This window comes from Cynocephalus volans, chromosome 16 (assembly GCF_027409185.1).
Source record: "Cynocephalus volans isolate mCynVol1 chromosome 16, mCynVol1.pri, whole genome shotgun sequence".
NCBI classification, from domain to species: domain Eukaryota; kingdom Metazoa; phylum Chordata; class Mammalia; order Dermoptera; family Cynocephalidae; genus Cynocephalus; species Cynocephalus volans.
Window position 1 is genome coordinate 41,026,363 of NC_084475.1, and position 20,296 is coordinate 41,046,658.

Below are 20,296 nucleotides of genomic sequence, written 5' to 3' on the forward strand. Positions count from 1 at the left end.
TATATGCCAAACCCACTGCCAATATCATCCTGAATGGGGAAAAGCTGAAAGCTTTTCCTTTAAGAACAGGCACTAGACAAGGATGCCCACTCTCACCACTCCTATTCAACATAGTGTTGGAAGTACTAGCCAGAGCAATCAGAGAAGAGAAGGAAATAAAGGGCATCCAGATTGGAAAAGATGAAGTCAAACTGTCCCTGTTTGCAGATGACATGATCCTATATATCGAACAGCCTAAAACCTCTACAAAAAAACTGTTGGAATTGATAAATGATTTCAGCACAGTAGCAGGATACAAAATCAACACACAAAAATCAGTAGCATTTCTTTTCTCCAATAGTGAACATGCAGAAGGAGAAATCAAGAAAGCCTGCCCATTTACAATAGCCACCAAAAAAATAAAATACTTAGGAATTGAGTTAACCAAGGAGGTGAAAAATCTCTATAATGAGAACTACAAACCACTGCTGAGAGAAATTAGAGAGGATACAAGAAGATGGAAAGATATCCCATGCTCTTGGATTGGAAGAATCAACATAGTGAAAATGTCCATACTACCCAAAGTGATATACAAATTCAATGCAATCCCCATCAAAATTCCAAAGACATTTTTCTCAGAAATGGAAAAAACTATTCAGACATTTATATGGAACAATAAAAGACCACGAATAGCCAAAGCAATGCTCAGCAAAAAAAATAAAGCTGGAGGCATAACACTACCTGACTTTAAGCTATACTACAAAGCTATAATAACCAAAACAGTATGGTACTGGCATAAAAACAGACACACTGACCAATGGAATAGAATAGAGAATCCAGAAATCAACCCTCACACTTACTGCCATCTGATCTTTGACAAAGGCACCAAGCCTATTCACTGGGAAAGGGACTGCCTCTTCAGCAAGTGGTGCTGGGATAACTGGATATCGTTATGCAGGAGAATGAAACTAGATCCATACCTCTCACCATATACTAAAATCAACTCAAAATGGATTAAGGATTTAAATATACACCCTGAGACAATAAAACTTCTTAAAGAAAACATAGGGGAAACACTTCAGGAAATAGGACTGGGCACAGACTTCATGAATACGACCCCAAAAGCACGGGCAACCAAAGGAAAAATAAACAAATGGGATTATATCAAACTAAAAAGCTTCTGCACAGCAAAAGAAACAATTAAAAGAGTTAAAAGACAACCAACAGAGTGGGAGAAAATATTTGCAAAATATACATCTGACAAAGGATTAATATCCAGAATATATAAGGAACTCAAACAACTTTACAAGAAGAAAACAAGCAACCCAATTAAAAAATGGGCAAAAGAGCTAAGTAGGCATTTCTCTAAGGAAGATATCCAAATGGCCAACAGACATATGAAAAAATGCTCAACATCACTCAGCATCCGGGAAATGCAAATCAAAACCACATTGAGATACCATCTAACCCCAGTTAGGATGGCTAAAATCCAAAAGACTATGAACAATAAATGCTGGCGAGGCTGCGGAGAAAAAGGAACTCTCATACATTGTTGGTGGGACTGCAAAATGGTGCAGCCTCTATGGAAAATGGTATGGAGGTTCCTTAAACAATTGCAAATAGATCTACCATACGACCCAGCCATCCCACTGTTGGGAATATACCCAGAGGAATGGAAATCATCAAGTCGAAGGTATACCTGTTCCCCAATGTTCATCGCAGCACTCTTTACAATAGCCAAGAGTTGGAACCAGCCCAAATGCCCATCATCAGATGAGTGGATACGGAAAATGTGGTACATCTACACAATGGAATACTACTCAGCTATAAAAACGAATGAAATACTGCCATTTGCAACAACATGGATGGACCTCGAGAGAATTATATTAAGTGAAACAAGTCAGGCACAGAAAGAGAAATACCACATGTTCTCACTTATTGGTGGGAGCTAAAAATTAATATATAAATTCACACACACACATACACACATACACACACAAACCGGGGGGGGGGGGGGGGGGGGGAAGAAGATATAACAACCACAATTATTTGAAGTTGATACAACAAACAAACAGAAAGGACATGGTTGGGGGGGAGGGGGGAGGGAGAAGGGAGGGAGGTTTTGGTGATGGGGAGCATTAATCAGCTACAATGTATATCGACAAAATAAAATTAAAAAAAAAAAAAAAAAAAAAAGGGCACTCCAGCAATTAAAAAGATTGACTGACAATAAAACTTACGGCAAATAAAGATATCCAAATCTCGAGTAAAAAAAAATAAAAATAAAAATAAATAAAAATAAATAAATAAATAAATAAATAAATAAAAAAAAAAAAAAAAAAAAAATATGGGTGCTATATTAAATGCCACATGGTATCTGTCGTATTACCCAAAGCTTTACGTGGTGTCTGGCACATGGTAGGTGGTAAACAAACGTTGAATGAATGAAAGAATAATACTGTAACTTCCTGAGAGGAAAAAAAATTTTTATAATATCGTTACTGGTTCCCTAAAAATTCAATTAATAACACATATTTGCTGAAATAGTCAAATTTTTCAAATTTACATTATCAAATCCACTCTTTTTGTCACTTTGATGTTAGCAATACAATCCTGGATGAAAAAAATTGCAAAAATGAATTCACTCATGAATAAGTACTACTCACTCTCCCACATTTTGAGACATAGAAATCAATAAGGGACAACAAAAATGAATTGTCCGTTTATAAATACCTCTAGTTGCTTTTCTTTCTCTCTGAAGTTTTTGAGTTCACAGTGATATCTGTGCATTTCTGGAGGACCAATTGACTTCTCAGTAGCTTCAAGGAGTTCAATTTTGCTGAGTTTAGCAAATTCTCCAACTTTGTCCTAGAGCACAAAAATTAAATACCAGCAACTATTATCATTTATTAATATCTTCAAAATGTATTTCACTCAATGATTATACTTGTCAAAAGGAAACATTTAAAAATACGTTGAGATGTGAATCTTTATATAAACCTTTTATATACTATTCTTTACAACAATAAAGACAAACAAGGTATAAACTGTCATACTTTGATAACCTTAAAAAAAGTTCTTGGTCAATAATTCCAGGCTGAAATGTTTATATACATATAATATAGTTTAGGAATAGAAGAAAAAATAGTCCACTGGATTGAAATGATCACTACCTATCACACATCAGTTCGAATGTTAAAACTTACAAAAAAAAAGATGAAACTTCACACATCTACTTCTAGAGATAGTCTGACATTAGCTGATGAATGTCAAATCTTTCAAATTTTAATTTTTTATTAGTAAAAATTAAATTTAAATATGATCAGACATATTTAATCAAATCGTCATTGTGTTCTGAAGAAAAAGAAAATGAACTATAATTCAGTCACTAGACAGCATTCAAAAACAAATTTAAAAAGTATTTGACTATCATTTAACATAAATTATTAGGATTTATTTTTAGTAAACAAATTTAAAATATAACAAGATTTCAGATATGAAAGTTTTAGTATATCAAATATTTTACACAAAAACATTGATTAAAAAGCTGTTCATTAACAAAATTTTAAGGGTCTACAATGGAAGCACATAGCTATCCAGGTTACTCTCTACTAAAAAATAATACAAATTCAATTCTTTTAAAATACTCGATAATTTATACTTATTATTAATGGAAATTTTCTAAATTAATACAATTAATAACATTATACTGTAAGTAATGAGATGCTAACTTTTACAAAGAACTGTTAGTAAGTGTAAGTGTGCTACATTCAATTTAAATAGTAACCATTATCCCTTGAAGAGTATTCACATTCTTATATGGCACAAAGAAGAAACACTATATGCAAAATTTTCCCATTTTTACATTTATCTCTCCCATACCTGAGGTAGAAACTGGCAAAGATTGCCCACTTGAATATTTAAGGCTGCAACTTGTTCTTCTACTACTTTCTGGGTGGTAGACTTTTTGTTGATGAACCAAAAGGACTGATTTTTTGCCACATCAATATCACGGGTGATCACAAGATTTCCAGAAGCCCTGAACCTAATTAAAAAATAATTTTTAAATACATACATTAGTTCAGGAATAAAATTTCCAGAATTCTTTTGCACCAAAGGTGCGAGAGAGGATTATTAGTACAGTTTTTTTAAATGCCTTTTGACAATTTGGCCCCTCCCAAGAAAGAAACTTTGACATTTTATTAGCAATAGCACCACAATTGACCACATGTCAGTTACTACTTATTCAACATCCGAAATTATTTAAACTGTAAAAACAAAACAAAAACAACTGCCAATATTAATTCCCAAACACTACCAGAAGAGTCGCATACCTGGAGTTATCCTTTAATCATTATGCTATTCTTCAATCACATGCATTGACTGCAATTCAAAACAGGTTGGTATACGAAAGCATATAACAGTTAAACCTTGAAATTCCCCCTACTTGGAAAATGTATGAATGAAAACTGATTCTTGCATAAGCGTTTCCAGAAATCAAAACCAGCCTACCCATATAGGTAGCCCATTGGTCTCCTCACCATGTACTCCACTCTGAATTCAGAGGGGACTACATCCCATGGCTATGAAGGAACATAAAGCAATATAGAATCTGAAAGAAGGGTATTTACTTATTTCTTGCTTTTAGAAGTACTACTGCTCCACACCTCCCATCTATTCATCCATCTTCTTCACTGGGAATCAGCAGCATGTGGTAGAAAGATAAATTATTGGCATCCAATGGTGAAATGACAATGATAATTTGTAAACGCTGTATATATAGATTATACTGTAATCAGAACACTTTGAACAGTAAAATTTTAGGACTTTGAAAAATAATATTTTTAAACTTTCATTTCCAGAAGAATGACTAACAAAGTACTCTTACTGATCCTCCTGCTGCTAAAAATAATAGATAAAATATTAAAATATCTTCATAAATACACTTGTGAGTTAGCATGAAAGTAAGGAATTCTGACCAAAATCCTACTGCAGGGGGGAACCCAGATTGGAAAAATAAAACTGGCTTTTACCTTGAGGGCATCTGGCCAACCAGGTGACCCTGAGGATTCATTTTCACAATCTTTTGGAAGACAAAGCCCAGAGCTACCCAACCTGGAGAATCTAATAAAAAACCACCCGCAAAGGGCTACATTCTCAGCGTAGAGGTAAACTAGAAATACTTCATCACCACCACCACTAGGGACAGCAAGACAAATTAAATTGCCTGTTTCAAACTATGGCTTGAATCATGAAACAAACAAAATGTCTCCGCTTAAGAGTTACTAACCACAAGTCAGCTTCAAACAGGTTTGTATCTTGAAGTTACTTCACCCAACTAAAAGGTTCAATACCCTCAAGCTAAGAATTCTGTATATTGTGATACTGCACTGAAAGTATCCAACAGTCACTCACATAAGTTAAAAAATAATTTCCTCAAAGAATCAGCACAGATAAAGTTCAAGGAGAAATGAGCAGCTCACTGGAAGCACATACACAAGAAAACAAAGCATCAAGAATTGGCAGAAATAACAGAAAGCAGAACCATAAAGATAAAAACATGAGATGTGAAGAGACATGATGACTGAGTAAGAAGGCCTAATACCTGTCTAATAAGAGTTCTAAAAGGACAGGAGACAGAAAATGGGTTAGCAGAAATATTTGAAGAGATAACAGATAATGTATTTTTCAAAAGTGATGAAAGACATCAAACCACAAGCTCATTAAATACCAAGGAAAATAAATAATAAATCCACACCCAAATATATGATGTGAAACTATAAAAAGCCAAATCAAATGCTTTTAAAAGCGTTGAGAAAAAAAAGAATGCTTACTATTGAAGAAATGAAGATTAGACTTATATTAGAAGACAATGGCATTATATACTCTGAATATGCTGAGAAAAGACCTACTAATGCAGAATTTTATATCCAGCAAACACATCTTTCAAGATTTAGAGCAAATGAACATCATTTTCAGATAAAAACTGAGTGTTCCACTAAACGACCCCAATTAAAGGAAACTTAAAAATGTCCTTCTAGCAGAAAGAAAGGGATCCCAGAGAAAAGATCAGAAATGCAAGAAGGAATGAAAAGGAGGTAAACAGAATTATCTGGGATAATTCTAAACAAACATTGACAGTATGATTAATGTAATTATACTATTATTATGTCTTGAAGAGTTTAAAAAACATGACAAAATACATAAGTTGAGAACTTATTAAAAGAAAACTACTCTAAGGTCTTTAACTGTTCAGCAGGAAGATAAAGATATTAAGTCTAAAATCTAAAAGGTATTCATGTTAAAAATTCTAGTAACCACTAAAATAATTTCCCAGAAAACAGAGAAGGAAATAAACAAACAAACAAACCCAACAAAAGTTGAGAGAAAAGAAATACTAAGGAGTGGAACAAATAAAAAGCAGAGAATAAGATGGTAAAAACAAGTCCAAACGTATAAGTAATTACAATATATGTAAATGGACTATGCTTTATTTAAGACTATAGAAAAAAATAACATGAGCTACACTTGTTTAAATGAGATACAAAACAGATTTTAAAAAAACCTGAAATAAATGAAAAGATATCAAAGAAAAAAATTTTTTTAAAAAGCTGCTAACTACATTAAAGGCAAATTAAGTAGATTTTAAGGCAAAAATAATCAAAAGATAGAGGTCAGTACATAACAATAAAAAATCCAATTCACCAGGAAGATAAAAAAATTTGAATCTTAGAAGCAACTAATAATGTCCCAGGAATTTATACATAGGACATGGTAAATCTACAGAGGAAAAGTGTAATGCCCCTTTTTCTCAGTAACTAAAAAATCAATCTGACAATTGAGATCAGCAAAAACACAGAAGATTTAACAATATAATCAATAAACTTGAAGTACCAGGTAAATACAGAACACTGCAGATATCAACAGCAGAATATTCATACTTCCAACCAAACGAGGAACAATTTACAAAAAGCTCACTACAAAAAGTCTTGACAAATTTCAAAGGATTGGTAACACATCAAAACAACTATTTATCTATATATATTTTACCATACTACAAAGTGCAAATCAATACTAAAAAACAAGAAAATCACTACAGTAGGACTAGAAACAATTTCTACTTATGAACTCATCAAGAAAATATTCAGAACTGAAAAATAGGAAAATACTATATACCAAAAGTTGGGAGATGTAGCTAAGGCAATACTAAGAGGAAAAAATTTTACCACAACAGCTTATATTAGGGAAAACTAAAGACTGAAAACAGTATAACAACATTCATTTCAAGAAATTAAAAAAAGAAAAAAACCTGAAATTAAAGAATTAGTAAAGATAATAAAAACTAATGAAATAGAAAACCATAACATAAGACAGAAACAATGCAAATGTTAGCTCGTTGAAAAAGACTAATAAAATTGACAAATGAACTTTTTTCAAATCTAGAAAAAAATACAATTACAGAAGTTAGACACTTAAATAATGTATATTACATAAGATAATACACATATATAATAAACTCATATTACAGGATATTATTCAGGCCAATAAAATAAAACAAAGAAAAATGGAAAAACTCTTTAAAAAGTATAAATAACCACAATGATCCAAGGAGAGAAACAAAATCTAAATAATCCCATTGCTATTAAATAAAGTAAATCAGTAGTTAAAATGATTTTACCAGTAAGTTTAGCCAAGCCTTCAAATCACAAATATCTTTCACAAATACAGATGTAAAAATTTTAAATATTAGAAAACCAAATCTAGCAATGCATCAAAAAAATTATGACCATATTGAGTCTATTCTAAGAATGCAAAATTGAGTAAACATCAGGAAATTAGTTAATACATCAACTAAAGTAATATGACCAATTCAATAGATGCTGATAAAATTCATTAGCTATTCATAATCAAAAGCATACCAAATCAGGAACAGAGGGAAATATCCCCAACCAAGTAAAGGGTATTTTCCAAAATCCTACAACAAATATTTCATTTCACTCCAGCCACACTGCCATTCTTGTGTTCCTCAGAAATGCAAACTTAATCTCACTTTAGATGCTTCGCACAAACTGTTCTTTCTGCCTGTAATACTCTACTCCCAGATCTTATTGTTGGCTCCTTTTTAATCACACACTTCTCAGTTCATAAATAATCTCAACAGGTCTTTCTTCAATACTCAACAGGAATAAATAAAAGCACCATCTCTCCCAAACTTTGTCTAGGCCAATGATGAGCTAAATCTAATCATAAATTTCTGTCCTCAATTTACTTGACCTATCAGCAGCATCAGACACAGGTGACGAATCCTTCCTCCTCAAAAAGCATTGGTTTCCAGGTATTATATTTTGCTGACTTGCCAGCCAATTCTTGTTGCCTTGATAGTTTCCCTATGTTCAATCTCTAAATGCTCCACTGCAGCAGGGTTTAGTTCTTAGACCTCTTCTTTCCTTCATCTATATCTTTCTCCATTGGTGATTTCACCCATCATAACACTGTCAACTCCCCAAATGTATTATCTTCGGCCCAGACTTATCCCTGAATGACAGGTTTATACATCCAACCACCCATTCAACATTTTTATCTGAGTGTCTACTAGGCATCCCAAACTTTAATGTGTTTATTGATTCTGAAAAGTACTTGTTTCGTGTTGCTTTTTTCACTTTTCAACATTTTAACATTTCTGAAATTGGGATGCACATTTCAAACTATCTGTGGTAGTTTAACTGGAAGCTACATATTTCAAAGAAATAAGATGTACTCCAAAATGAATTTCTGATCATACTCCCAAAACATCCTGTAACAGGTTTCTCTACCTCAGATAATGGAAACTCAACCCTTAAGCATGCCTCTCTCCTTCACCCACACCCTATATCTAATTTGTAAGCAAATCCTAAGCTACTCTCATCTCTCACAGTGTTCTATTAGTCACTCAATTGATATCCTTGTTTTTGCCTTTAATACTCAAAGTCTATTTTCCACACAGCAACCCAAATGGTCTAGCTAAAATTTAAGTTAGATCGTGTTAATCTTTTGCTCAAAACCTGGTGGCTTCACATCTTATTCAAAATAAATGCCAAGTCCTTACATTGGCTACAAGCTGGCCCCTGATATTTTCATACCTTATCTTTTACTATTTTCCTCCTACAGTATGATTTACTACTATGGGTTACCACTACAGGGCCTTAGCATTTGCAGATCCCTCTACCTGAAATGATCTTCCTTCAAATATATCCATGCTCATTACCTTCCTTCCTTCAGGTCTTTGCTCAAATGCTACCTTCTCAGTGAGACCTTTCCTGATCACATTACTTAAAACTGTAAGTTTCACTCTGGCACTCCTACCCTCCTCTCCAGTTTTATTTTTCTACATGGCACTTATCACCACCTAATATAATATATATTTTACTTATTTATTTATCTGCACCCCCTCTCACACCCCTAACTATAAATTCCTTGAGGGCACAGTATCCTCAATGTGGAAGTATTCAAAAAATATTTGAAAAATGATTGCATAAATGCATGTCAAAGATTATTCTACCCACCATGCCACTCAATGAGTATATAGCCAGTTAATGCATTTTTCAATGGTAGTAATAATTTCAACAACTAATGATGAGCTATTTTACATTTGGTCCTCTCAAGGCTATGTGGACCCTAGTGGAACAAATGACCATAATAACCATGTGGAGTAAGCATGTGGAGTTTAGGGAAAAGAAAACCTCTCCCTGTGGCAGATTCAATAACAGGGCTCTGGTTAGATCATTTGAGCTAGTAGCTACTGCACACCAAGAAATTTTACTCTTTAGATAACTAAGAAAACAACTGGGGCCTGGTGACTGAGAGTAGAAAGTCAGGAGTGCTTAAGACCCACAGCCATCCATACTGAACTTTTGAACCTTAAATGCTAACACTCCCTCTGTATTTTATAAATATACCTTAGTATTATTTATTTCAGTTTCAACATCTAAGAGACCATTGTTCAATGTTACCCAGGAGTATCTTTGCAATTACTTTTTAAAATTGAGATATAATTCACATATCATATAAGCCATCATTTTAAAGTATAGAATTCAATTTTTTTTGTGTGTGGTAAAATATAGGAGGGTACTTCAAAACGTTCACGGAAAAACAGAATTAAAAGAATATGAATATTTCCACAAACATTTTGAAGTACCCTCATACATAACATAAAATTTACCATTTCAACAATATTCAGGTGTTCAACATGGTTTTTAGTGTATTCACAAGGTTGTGCAACCATCACCACTATCTAATTCCAAAATATTTTCATCATTTGTGAGAAAGGACCCCATCCTCATTAAACAGTCACCTGACATCCCCTCCTCTCCCCTCACATCCTAGCACCCACTAATCTATTCTCTGTCTCTATGGTTTTGCCTATTCTGGACATTTCATATAAATGGAATCATACAACATGTGGACTTCTGTGACTGGCTTCTCTCACGAAGCACAATGTTTTCAAGGTTCATTCGTAGTGTAGCATGTATCAGTACCTCATTCCTTTTTACAGCTGAATAATAGGTCATTGTATGGATATACCACGTTTTGTTTAGCCATTCATAAGTTGATGGACATTTGGGTTGTTTATAATTTTGCACTATTAAAATTAGGGAAAGCTAATTTTGTGTAAATGAGTAAACACTCACTAGAATAGGTATTTGTTAAATAGAATAACTGGATAAAAGTGTGCATTACAGTATTCACTTCCTTTCACCTTCATATTACTGGATTTTATTTTTAAAATATTCTAAGCTGAGAGGGAAAAAAATCCTCGTTATCTTGATAACTAGTAAGGTAAAGCCTATATTTTATACTTACTGGCTACTTTACTTTTGTGTTAAATTTCTTTGCTCATTTTTCTATTAGATTGTTTATAATTTTTACTGATTTGCATGAGACACTGTCATTTTGGTAATTTTAAGACTTGTACGTGTTTTTTGTGCTGAAAATGTATTCTCCCATCTATCATTCATTTTTAACTAGAGTATCATTTATTTTCTGGACCTAGATTTTCTATCTTATTTTTTATGGTTATTGGAATTCTTATTCTGCTTAGAAAGGCCTTTCCTGTTCCCAATATTCTTTAAATATTCTACATTTTTTTTATTACTTCCAAACTTATACATCTTTTCACCTGGCATTTAACACACTTAGATTTTATTTATGCGTAGGGTGTTAGACAAAGGTCTAAATTTATCTTTTTAAAAAATTAATTCCAATTATTTCAAATCAATTTAAATAACATATACCTGTGATGATGCGATATAATAAGATATACATATTTAGTCTCTGCTCCCACTTCCTGGCACAAAACTCCTAATCCCTTGGAATTTCCTGGGTGACAGAAGTATCTTCTGTTTAATGAGGCAACTCTTGGTGGGTCCTAGATAGGGGCCAGCCACCAAAAAGGCCAAGCCATGATTAGACTAAACATTCAGCCCCAGCCCTATCCCATTCTCTGGGAAGGGGAGAAGGGCTAGAGACTGAGTTAATCAATCATACCTATGTGATGAAGCCTCCATAAAAATCCCTGAACTATGGAGTTCAGAGAGCTTCTGGACTGGTGAACACAGCCATGTGTGGGAGGGTGGCACACCCCAACTCCATGGGGACAGAAGCTCCGACTCTCAAACCCATCTGGACTTTGCCCTATATATCTCTTCATTTGGATGTTCATCTGCATCCTCTGCAGTGTCCTTTATAATAAATGGGTAAACATAAGTAAGTGTTTCCCTGATTTCTGTGAGCTATCCTAGAAAATAATCTAACCCAAGAAAGGGATTCTGGGAACTCCAATTTATAGCTGACTGGTCAGAAGTACAGGTCACAACCTGGAATTTGCAAATGGCATCTGAAGCAGTCTTTCGGGACTGAGCCCTTTACCTGTGGGCTCTGTGCTAACTCTGTTTAGTGTTAGAAGTGAATTGAGTTTAAGGGTGTTGGGGGAAACCCCATACACCTGGTGTAAGAAGTGTTCTGTTGAATGTGAGAATAGCAAAAGCAGTTTGGTTTTTCCTACGTCCCCACACATAAACTGCTACCTTTACAATAAATTAAATTCTCATACACATTTATTTTATTTATTTTTTTGTCTTTTTCGTGACCGGTACTCAGCCAGTGAGCACACCGGCCATTCCTATATAGGATCCGAACCCGCGGCGGGAGCGTAGCCGCGCTCCAGCTCCGCACTCTCCCGAGTGCGCCATGGGCTCGGCCCTCACATTTAAATCAATTCCTAGTTTCTCCATTCTGCTCCTCTAATCTTCTGTACCAAGACCATATTATTTTACATCAGCTTTATTATTTATACATCCTATTTATTATTTATAGCATACTTTAACATCTGGCACATAAAGGTCTTATTCACAATTCTGCTTTTTCAAAATCTTCTTGGGTTTTCTGGCACAATTATTCTTCAAGATGAACTTTAAAGTCAACTTGTAAACTTACCTGTTGAAATTCTCATTGGAATTGTGGCAAATGTATTCATTAATTTAGAAAGCACTGACATGTCAGCAATGATTTTAACTTTACATTTCTAGGAACATAATATGCTTCTCCATTTATTTAGGTCTTGGTTGTGTATTATTCAGTAATATTCTACCACTGATTTTAATAAGTTGAGTATAATTTTTCATTTATTTTCTTTTAACTTCCATGTGTCTATTTCTTATCTCTATATAAATAGAAATTTTCTGACATTTTTGAGTAAAAGATCATTTCCTCATATCCCATAAGATAGGGCTATCAGACAATCTTTAAGAACTTTTTCAGCTCCAAAATTCTGTACTTTCCACAAACACACCAAAAACACCTTAAAAAATAATCTAGAAATGTGCATATTCATGTATAAAAGGCTAAAAGTATATATACCAAAGACTGTCGATTAGTTTCACCGTAAATACCGACTCTGATCTATCAAAAATAACTGCCAATTTTGAATATCCAGGCTCATGAGAAAAGCACACCATGATGAATTATCGTCATCATAAGGGAGGGAATGGAAAATAGTGACAGAAATGTCAAGTAATTCTCATGCATGAGACTCACCAAACTTTGAACAGTGGTTATTTCTAGAAGCAGAATTATGGTAAGAAGGCTCTCATTTTCAACTTTACACACTTCTACTTTGCATTTTTTTTTAACAAAGCAAGTATTACTTTCAAAATCAGCAAAAACAGATATTTTAAATTTGTGAAAAATACTGTAACTCCTTAATGAATATTTAATAATGGTATATTTCTATTTCATTACCTCCCAGAAACATTTAATTTCTGTGAAAATTTTTCCAAAATAAAATAATTACAATTTAAGTTTTAAAAGACATGTTAAAAAAAAAAAAAAAAAAAAACTTTCTCATCTGGATAAAGTATTCTTTAAATATTATTTCCAATATTTATGCCATAATACTATATCAATACTCTTTTCTTTTCCTTTTTTTTTTTAAAAAAAATGACCGGTAAGGGGATCTTAACCCTTGACTTGGTGTTCTCAGCACCACGCTCTCCCAAGTGAGCAAACCAGCCATCCCTATATAGGGATCCGAATCCTTGACCTTGGTGTTATCAGCACCACACTCTCCCAAGTGAACCACGGGCTGGCCCTAATACTCTTTTCTAAAAGCACCAGTAAAACATGAATATAAACTAAGAAAAAAAAGTGGTTTCAGCTCTTTTAACACTTACAATTCAATTTCAACCGTGCCTTTGGAACATCCTCTCTTCACAAAAAACCCAACCTAAGACATAAAAAAGAAAAAGTGAGCTGTGTGATGACATTCCCAGGTTAACAATCAGATATTTAGCAAAGTCATTATTATTTGTCAAATCAAGATTTTTTTCAATAACTATTTGTATGTCCATTCCAACACTTTCTAAAGGTATCCTTCCCAGCTCTAGGTCCCTCCACTGTTCCCTCCCACAAATAACAATAATAATACTATTAGTTAAAATTTATTGAACTCCTATGTACCAGGTAGTTAGACTCTTACAAACCCAAGACGAAGCCAGTAGGTGGCAAAAAAAAGGATCTGAACCTGTGTAATCTGACTCCAGAGCCTGTCGTACTTAGCCACTATACTAAATACTCTCTCAGAGAGAAGAGAAAAAGCCTGTAGAAAAATAGGTCCTATAGGATAACAAGAAAGTGGATACCAAACTTTCTTGTTACCACTGAAGACTTCTACAGAGATGCACAGATTAAATATTAACAAGCACTCTAATATTATCTATCCTATGTTTAATTAGAATGTAATTGTCACCATGTAGCTTTTATTTTTTTTAACCAAGCATCTTTTTAAAAGGAGCAACATAATTATAATTTACATAGTAAAATAGACTTATTTGAGAGCTAGTTTCTATGTCTACCAGCCAACGCACAAAAACAGACCCTAGACCTAAAAAATGAGATTGGATAATAAATCAGTCTGTAAGTAAGTAACAAATACTAACAAAGGTAGAAAATACACTTTGCAATTAATAATCTTCTCCTTTTTGATAGTGGCAATGAGAGTGATGACAATTATAACCACAACAGCTAACATTATTAACCATTTACTATATGCTGCTGTGTTAAGCACTTCACATGAGTATATTTTCTCATTTAATACTCTTGAGCAACCTTGAAGTATGTATTAGTCATTTTATAGAGGATAAAACTGAGGCCCAGAAAGAGGAAAAAGAAATCCTATTCTTGGAACCAGAAAGTACAGCTTAATGATTAACATTAAAGATTTAGTAGATTTAATAAGAACTGTCTATGTTCAAATCTTGACACTCGCATATACAAGCTGTTTGACTTTGGCCAGGTTACTCAACCTCTTTCTGTTTCCTCATAGATAGGGATAACAATGGCATCTTTGTAGGATGCTCATTAGTTTGCAACAATTAAAATACTTGGGACCAATGAGAAGAAAAAAAATTAGGAGGCAGTTCTTATTATAAACTATCCATATGGATGGTGGAGAATATGCCTGTGTTAAATTATTATATTAGCGTTTAAACAAAAATACATTAAAACATTTTTAATGAGAACTTGTACATCCTCTAAGTATATCTGTGGACACCCAAAAAGCTTCAATCTGTCATCTGGTAAACACTGCTCTCCACAGCCTCCCTTAAAAATCCTACCACTCAAGGATGAGAAAAGATGTGTTATTTTAATGACAAAAATAAACATGGGAAGGTTGGTAAAAATTGTTACAGCCCAATTCATTCCAACTGTATAGCCCTTGAAGTACAGTCCACAGAGATAAGGATTTAATTAATGATCTGACAATTAAAAAACTATGCATCAATATTCACAAAAATCTGAGTTAGTCCTTGGATGTTACCTAGACCAACCCCCTTACCTTTGAAATAAAGGAAAACTGAGGTCCAGACAATTGCCCAAGCTCACAAGGCTAACTATTAATAAAGAAAAGTATCTTTTCTACCTCATAAATGCCTCAAATACTATATTTTTAAAAAAACACATTTTGAACAGGTTTATTTATAATCTTAAGGATATTTGCTTCAATCTTATAAGCTTATATAAAATGTTAAATCTAGCTAAGAAACATATCATTTTTATATTACAATATTCACAGTAGTTAATTTCAAGCTTTAAGAAAATATTTTACAGTGGCTGGCCGGTTAGCTCAGTTGGTTTGAATGAAGCCTTAAAAAATATTTTACAGTGGGTGACAACTCAACACTCAGACTTTTTTTAAAAAATGTTTTTATGTGAAAAACATTATATACCCAACTGTATATGCAACATTATATACTATTTAACAAATAAAACAACCATGTTATCTATCATCAATTTGAGAAACTGAATATTATCAGTGTTTCTGACATTCTTTGTACAACCTACCCTAATTGCATCTTTCTCTCTCCTCAACAAATGTAACCTCTAAGCTGATTTGCTGATCATTCATTTGCTTTTCTTTAGCTTTATTACATACATATATATCCCTAAACATTAAATGTATTATTTAATGTTTTTGACCATTCTGTATATAAAATCATATTACATGTACTCTTCCAAGATGGCATTTTTGCTTAAAATTATGTTTTTGAGATTTAGGAACCATTTGCGAACCATAATTTATTTTCACTGTCATATAACATTCAATTTTATTTGATTGTACTAGAGTTTATTGCAAACAATACTTCTATAAATATTTCCATAATTTCATCTAGTATAAATGTACAAAAGCTTACTAAGGTATACAGGAGTTATTTTTTTGAGTGATTGGGTATATGCATCTACAGATTTACTAGACAATGCTACATCGTTTTCCAAAGAGATTGTTCAAATTTATATTCTCACAAAGAGTGCGTCAGAGTTTTCATTTCAAACACATGCCAGAATTTTTGTGAAGTCTTATGGGGACACTGTGCTAGGGTTAATTTGCAGTTCTCTGATAATTAATGAAGCTGAGCATCTTTTCATACTGGCTGTTTGTCTTCTTTGAGATGTGTGAGCATATCTTTTACCCATTTTCCTTCTGAACTGTTAACTGTTTTGCTTATTACACAACCTGTACACGAACCTTTTGTATTTATACCTTTTGCATTATATATACCTTCTCCCAATCTGCAGCTCATCTTTTTTCTATATGGTATCTTTCCATGAACAAATGTTTCTTAATTTTATTATATCATCAATATTTTCCTTTTTGGTCTACACTTTTATTTAAGAAATTTTTCTTTAACCTGAAGTCACAAAGATATTCTCCTTTATTAGCAGTACCTTCTAACAACTTTTTTTGGCCAATCACATTTAGATCTTCAATTAACCTAGAACTGATTTTTGTTCAAGTGTGAGGACAGAACTCAATTTCATTTTTTCCTACTTGGATAATTGTCTCAGTACTATTTACCCATCTTTTTCCCACTGATCTACAATACCAGTTCTGTCATAAATCAAGTTTCTACTGATCATGGCTTTGTATCTGGGCTCTTTATTCTGTCCCATCACATTGGTCTACTGTCTATTACTACACCAATACCAGAATATCTTAATTACTATAATTTCATATTAAGTCTTGATATCTGGTACAGCAAACTTTCCTATTTTATTCATTTCTTTAGGAGTAGCCAAGATATTCTTGGCCCTTTCGTTCATCTAAATTTTAGAACCAGCTTGCAATTTGTTACAGATAGTATTGGGATTTTGATTGGAATGATATTGAATATGTGTATCAATGTGAAGAATGACATTTTTATAATAGTATTCCTGCTCATTAATAAAGTATCTCTCCATTTACTCAAATCTTTAATGTTTTTAAATAAAATTTTATAATTTCTGCAGATAGGTCTTAGATATCATTTGTTAATTTATTGTTATGCAACTTGTACTTCTGCTATTATTGTAAATGTTATCTATTTTTAATTAAATTTTTCTGCTCATTGTTAGTGTATAGAAATGCAATTAATTTTTGTCATATAATGTTATACCTAACAATCCTGATAAATTTCCATATTAATTCATTAGGCTTGTCTAGAGATTCTTTTCGGTTTTTATGCAGCCACTCATATAATATGCCAATGACAGTTTAGCTTATCTTTTTTCTAATTCTTAATATCTTTTTTTTAAAAGTACTGTTCTCTACCTTCCAGTACTATGTTAATAGTGATAGTAGGTAACCTCAAGTTGTTTTTAAGCTTGCTGTACATTTTCACAGATATCTTTCATGAAATTATTCCTTATTTGCCGAGACTTTCTAGTCATAAGTTATTGTCAAATTTAATTGAATGCTTTTCTCCATTTATTGAGATGATCATGAAGTTCTCCTTTAAAACATGGTATGTTAATTTTTTCTCAATGTCTCATTCTTGAACAAATTCAATTTGGTCATAATGCACAAGTACTATACATTTTATATATTACTAGATCAATTTTTTTTGAGATTTTTGCTTCTATATTTCTAAGTGAGACTGTCCCATAATTTTTTCATTCTGTTCCTGATTTTGGTACCTGAAGTCATATTCTCTGAAAGACTGTGTAAAATAGGAATTACTGCTGTTAGAACTAATCCATAACTGTCCCTGTCTGGTGTTCTCTTTATGAGAAAAGATTTAACATGATTTATTCAAATTTTCAACTTATTTTTTCTACCTATTGAGTCAGTTTTGATAATTTACATAGTAGTAGAAACCTATCTATTCACCAACTTTTTTTAATTTAAAGTTTATTAGCAGCATTCTGGTCATGCCCCTGTGGTAGTGATTAGGGCAGTTCATGAATATTATGAATAAGCCCATGGGACTGCACTTGCTCATTATTTTTTTTGCTTTTTGGCAATGGCTAGTATGGGAATCTGAATCCTTGACCTTGGCGTTATCAGTAACACGCTCTCCCAAGTGAGCTCTTTTTTCTGAAGCAAAGTGTGGCTTCATGACCTGCTTTGTCCAGTGAAATGTGAGTGGAACAAATACATGTCATTTTTCCAAAGAAATTGTAATAGCCAGTTCCCTTCCCCCGGTACCCCAGGTGGTAATAATGGAAGTATGTATTGAACTGAAGCCTCCATCAGCATTAGGCCCTGAATGACCAAAAGGAGCCTAGAGTAGAGAAAGCAAGAATTAACCTTTTATATTGTTAAAACACTGAGATTTTGGGGTTATCTGGTTCACGATATTATCTTATTACTTTTTTTCATTTCCTACATTTTTTTTCTTTTTTTCCTCCCTTTATCTTCTTAGAAGTTACTGGTTTCATTAGTCTTTTTAAAGAGCAATTTTTGTGATTGCTGGTGTATCATTATTTCATTAATTTCTGCTTTTATTGTCCATTTTTCATTAAGATTTCTTTTCAACCTATGTATAATATAGGAGTATATTTTTAATTCCAAACAAATGGGAAAATTTTAGTTATCTTCTTTTTGTTATTATTTCTGTCATAACAGCATATGGTCAAAAAATATGATCTGTGTCGTACCAATTCTTTGAAATTTTTTAATACTTGCTTTATGGCTCAGTATATGATTAATTTTTAGAAATGTTCTATTAGTGGTTGAAAAGAATATGTGCTCTCCGGCTGTTGAGCGCAATGTTTATAACATGTCCATTTAGTACAAGCTTAAATATGTTGTTCAAATTTTCTATAGTATCACTAATTTTTTATCTGATTGATCTACGGATTACTGATAGTTCTCCCACTATGATTATGGATCTGTTAGCTTCTCATTAGAGTTCTGCCAATTTTGCCCATATATTTTGGAGCTAAATTATTATGTGAATTCAGGTTGAGAAATGAATTATCTTCTAGATGAACTGAATCTTTCATCGATATTTAACAATCATGTTTATCTCCAAAAATACTTTTTACTTTAAAGTCCATTGTGTCTGTTATTAATTCAGCTACATCTACTTAGTTTTGTAAATATCTGCCCAGTGTGTATTTTTTCATCCTTTTACTCTCAACTTTTCTGTAGCATTTTATTTTAGATATGCTTATTGTAAGCAAAATAGAACTGAACTTTGTTTTATTTATCCATTCTAAAAGACTTTACCATTTAACAAGAGTTCTGATAATTTACAATTATTGTGATTATATCTGCACATATTTCTTCCATCTTACTTTGTGATTTTTAATTTATCTCATTTTCTGTATTTCCATTTATCTCTCCTCCTTTCTCAAGTCTCCTGGATTGTTTGGGGAGTATTTTCTTTCCCATCTTTCTCATTCTACTTTTTTCTCTTTCTTGTTTGAAGGTTATATATTTTATTTCAATGTTTTAGCAGTTTACCCTAGAAATTTTAATATGCATATTTAACTTAATAGACTCTGAAATTAATAAATTACCTTAACTTTCTCCCAATAATATAAACCCAAATAATACTTTAATGTTACTGTAACTCTGATCACTTCCTTCCTGTTGTCCAATATTTTAGTTCTATTTTGTTTGTTTTAAACTTCACAAGCTAGACATTAGTATTATTTATATACACAGTTTGTATATAATTTTCCTACATGTTTAACATTTTTTTGCTAATCTTTCTTTTTAATTCTCAGACTGTCCTTCTGGGATCATTTTCCTTTTTCCAAAATTATATACTTTCAAAGCTCCTTTAGTGAGGATCTCAGGCTTCATTTTTCTCCTGTTTCCACTATGGGAAGATATTACTACCGTTTTTTGTGTTCTGAAATTCACTATACTGTGTTTATTTGTGGACTTCTTTCATTTATCCTGCCTAGGGTACATAAGGCTTCTTGAATCTGAGGATTCAAGTTTTTCAACATTTCTGGAAAATTCTTAGTCATTCTTTCTTCAAATATAGCCTCTTCCTTAGTTTATTACCTCCCT

General features: G+C 32.7%; 1 protein-coding gene across 2 annotated transcripts in view; it reads right to left on the reverse strand.

The window, feature by feature from the left end:
- SMC5 (structural maintenance of chromosomes 5) overlaps positions 1-20,296 on the reverse strand; it is a 103,485-nt gene that overhangs the window by 77,463 nt on the left and 5,726 nt on the right. For both annotated transcript variants that reach the window (XM_063081016.1, XM_063081015.1), the window contains exons 3-5: positions 13,686-13,738; positions 3,862-4,024; positions 2,713-2,847 (exon numbers count right to left, since the gene is read on the reverse strand). In XM_063081016.1, the coding sequence (XP_062937086.1) occupies positions 2,713-2,847; positions 3,862-4,024; positions 13,686-13,738 (351 nt within the window). The remainder of the gene's footprint in view (positions 1-2,712; positions 2,848-3,861; positions 4,025-13,685; positions 13,739-20,296) is intronic.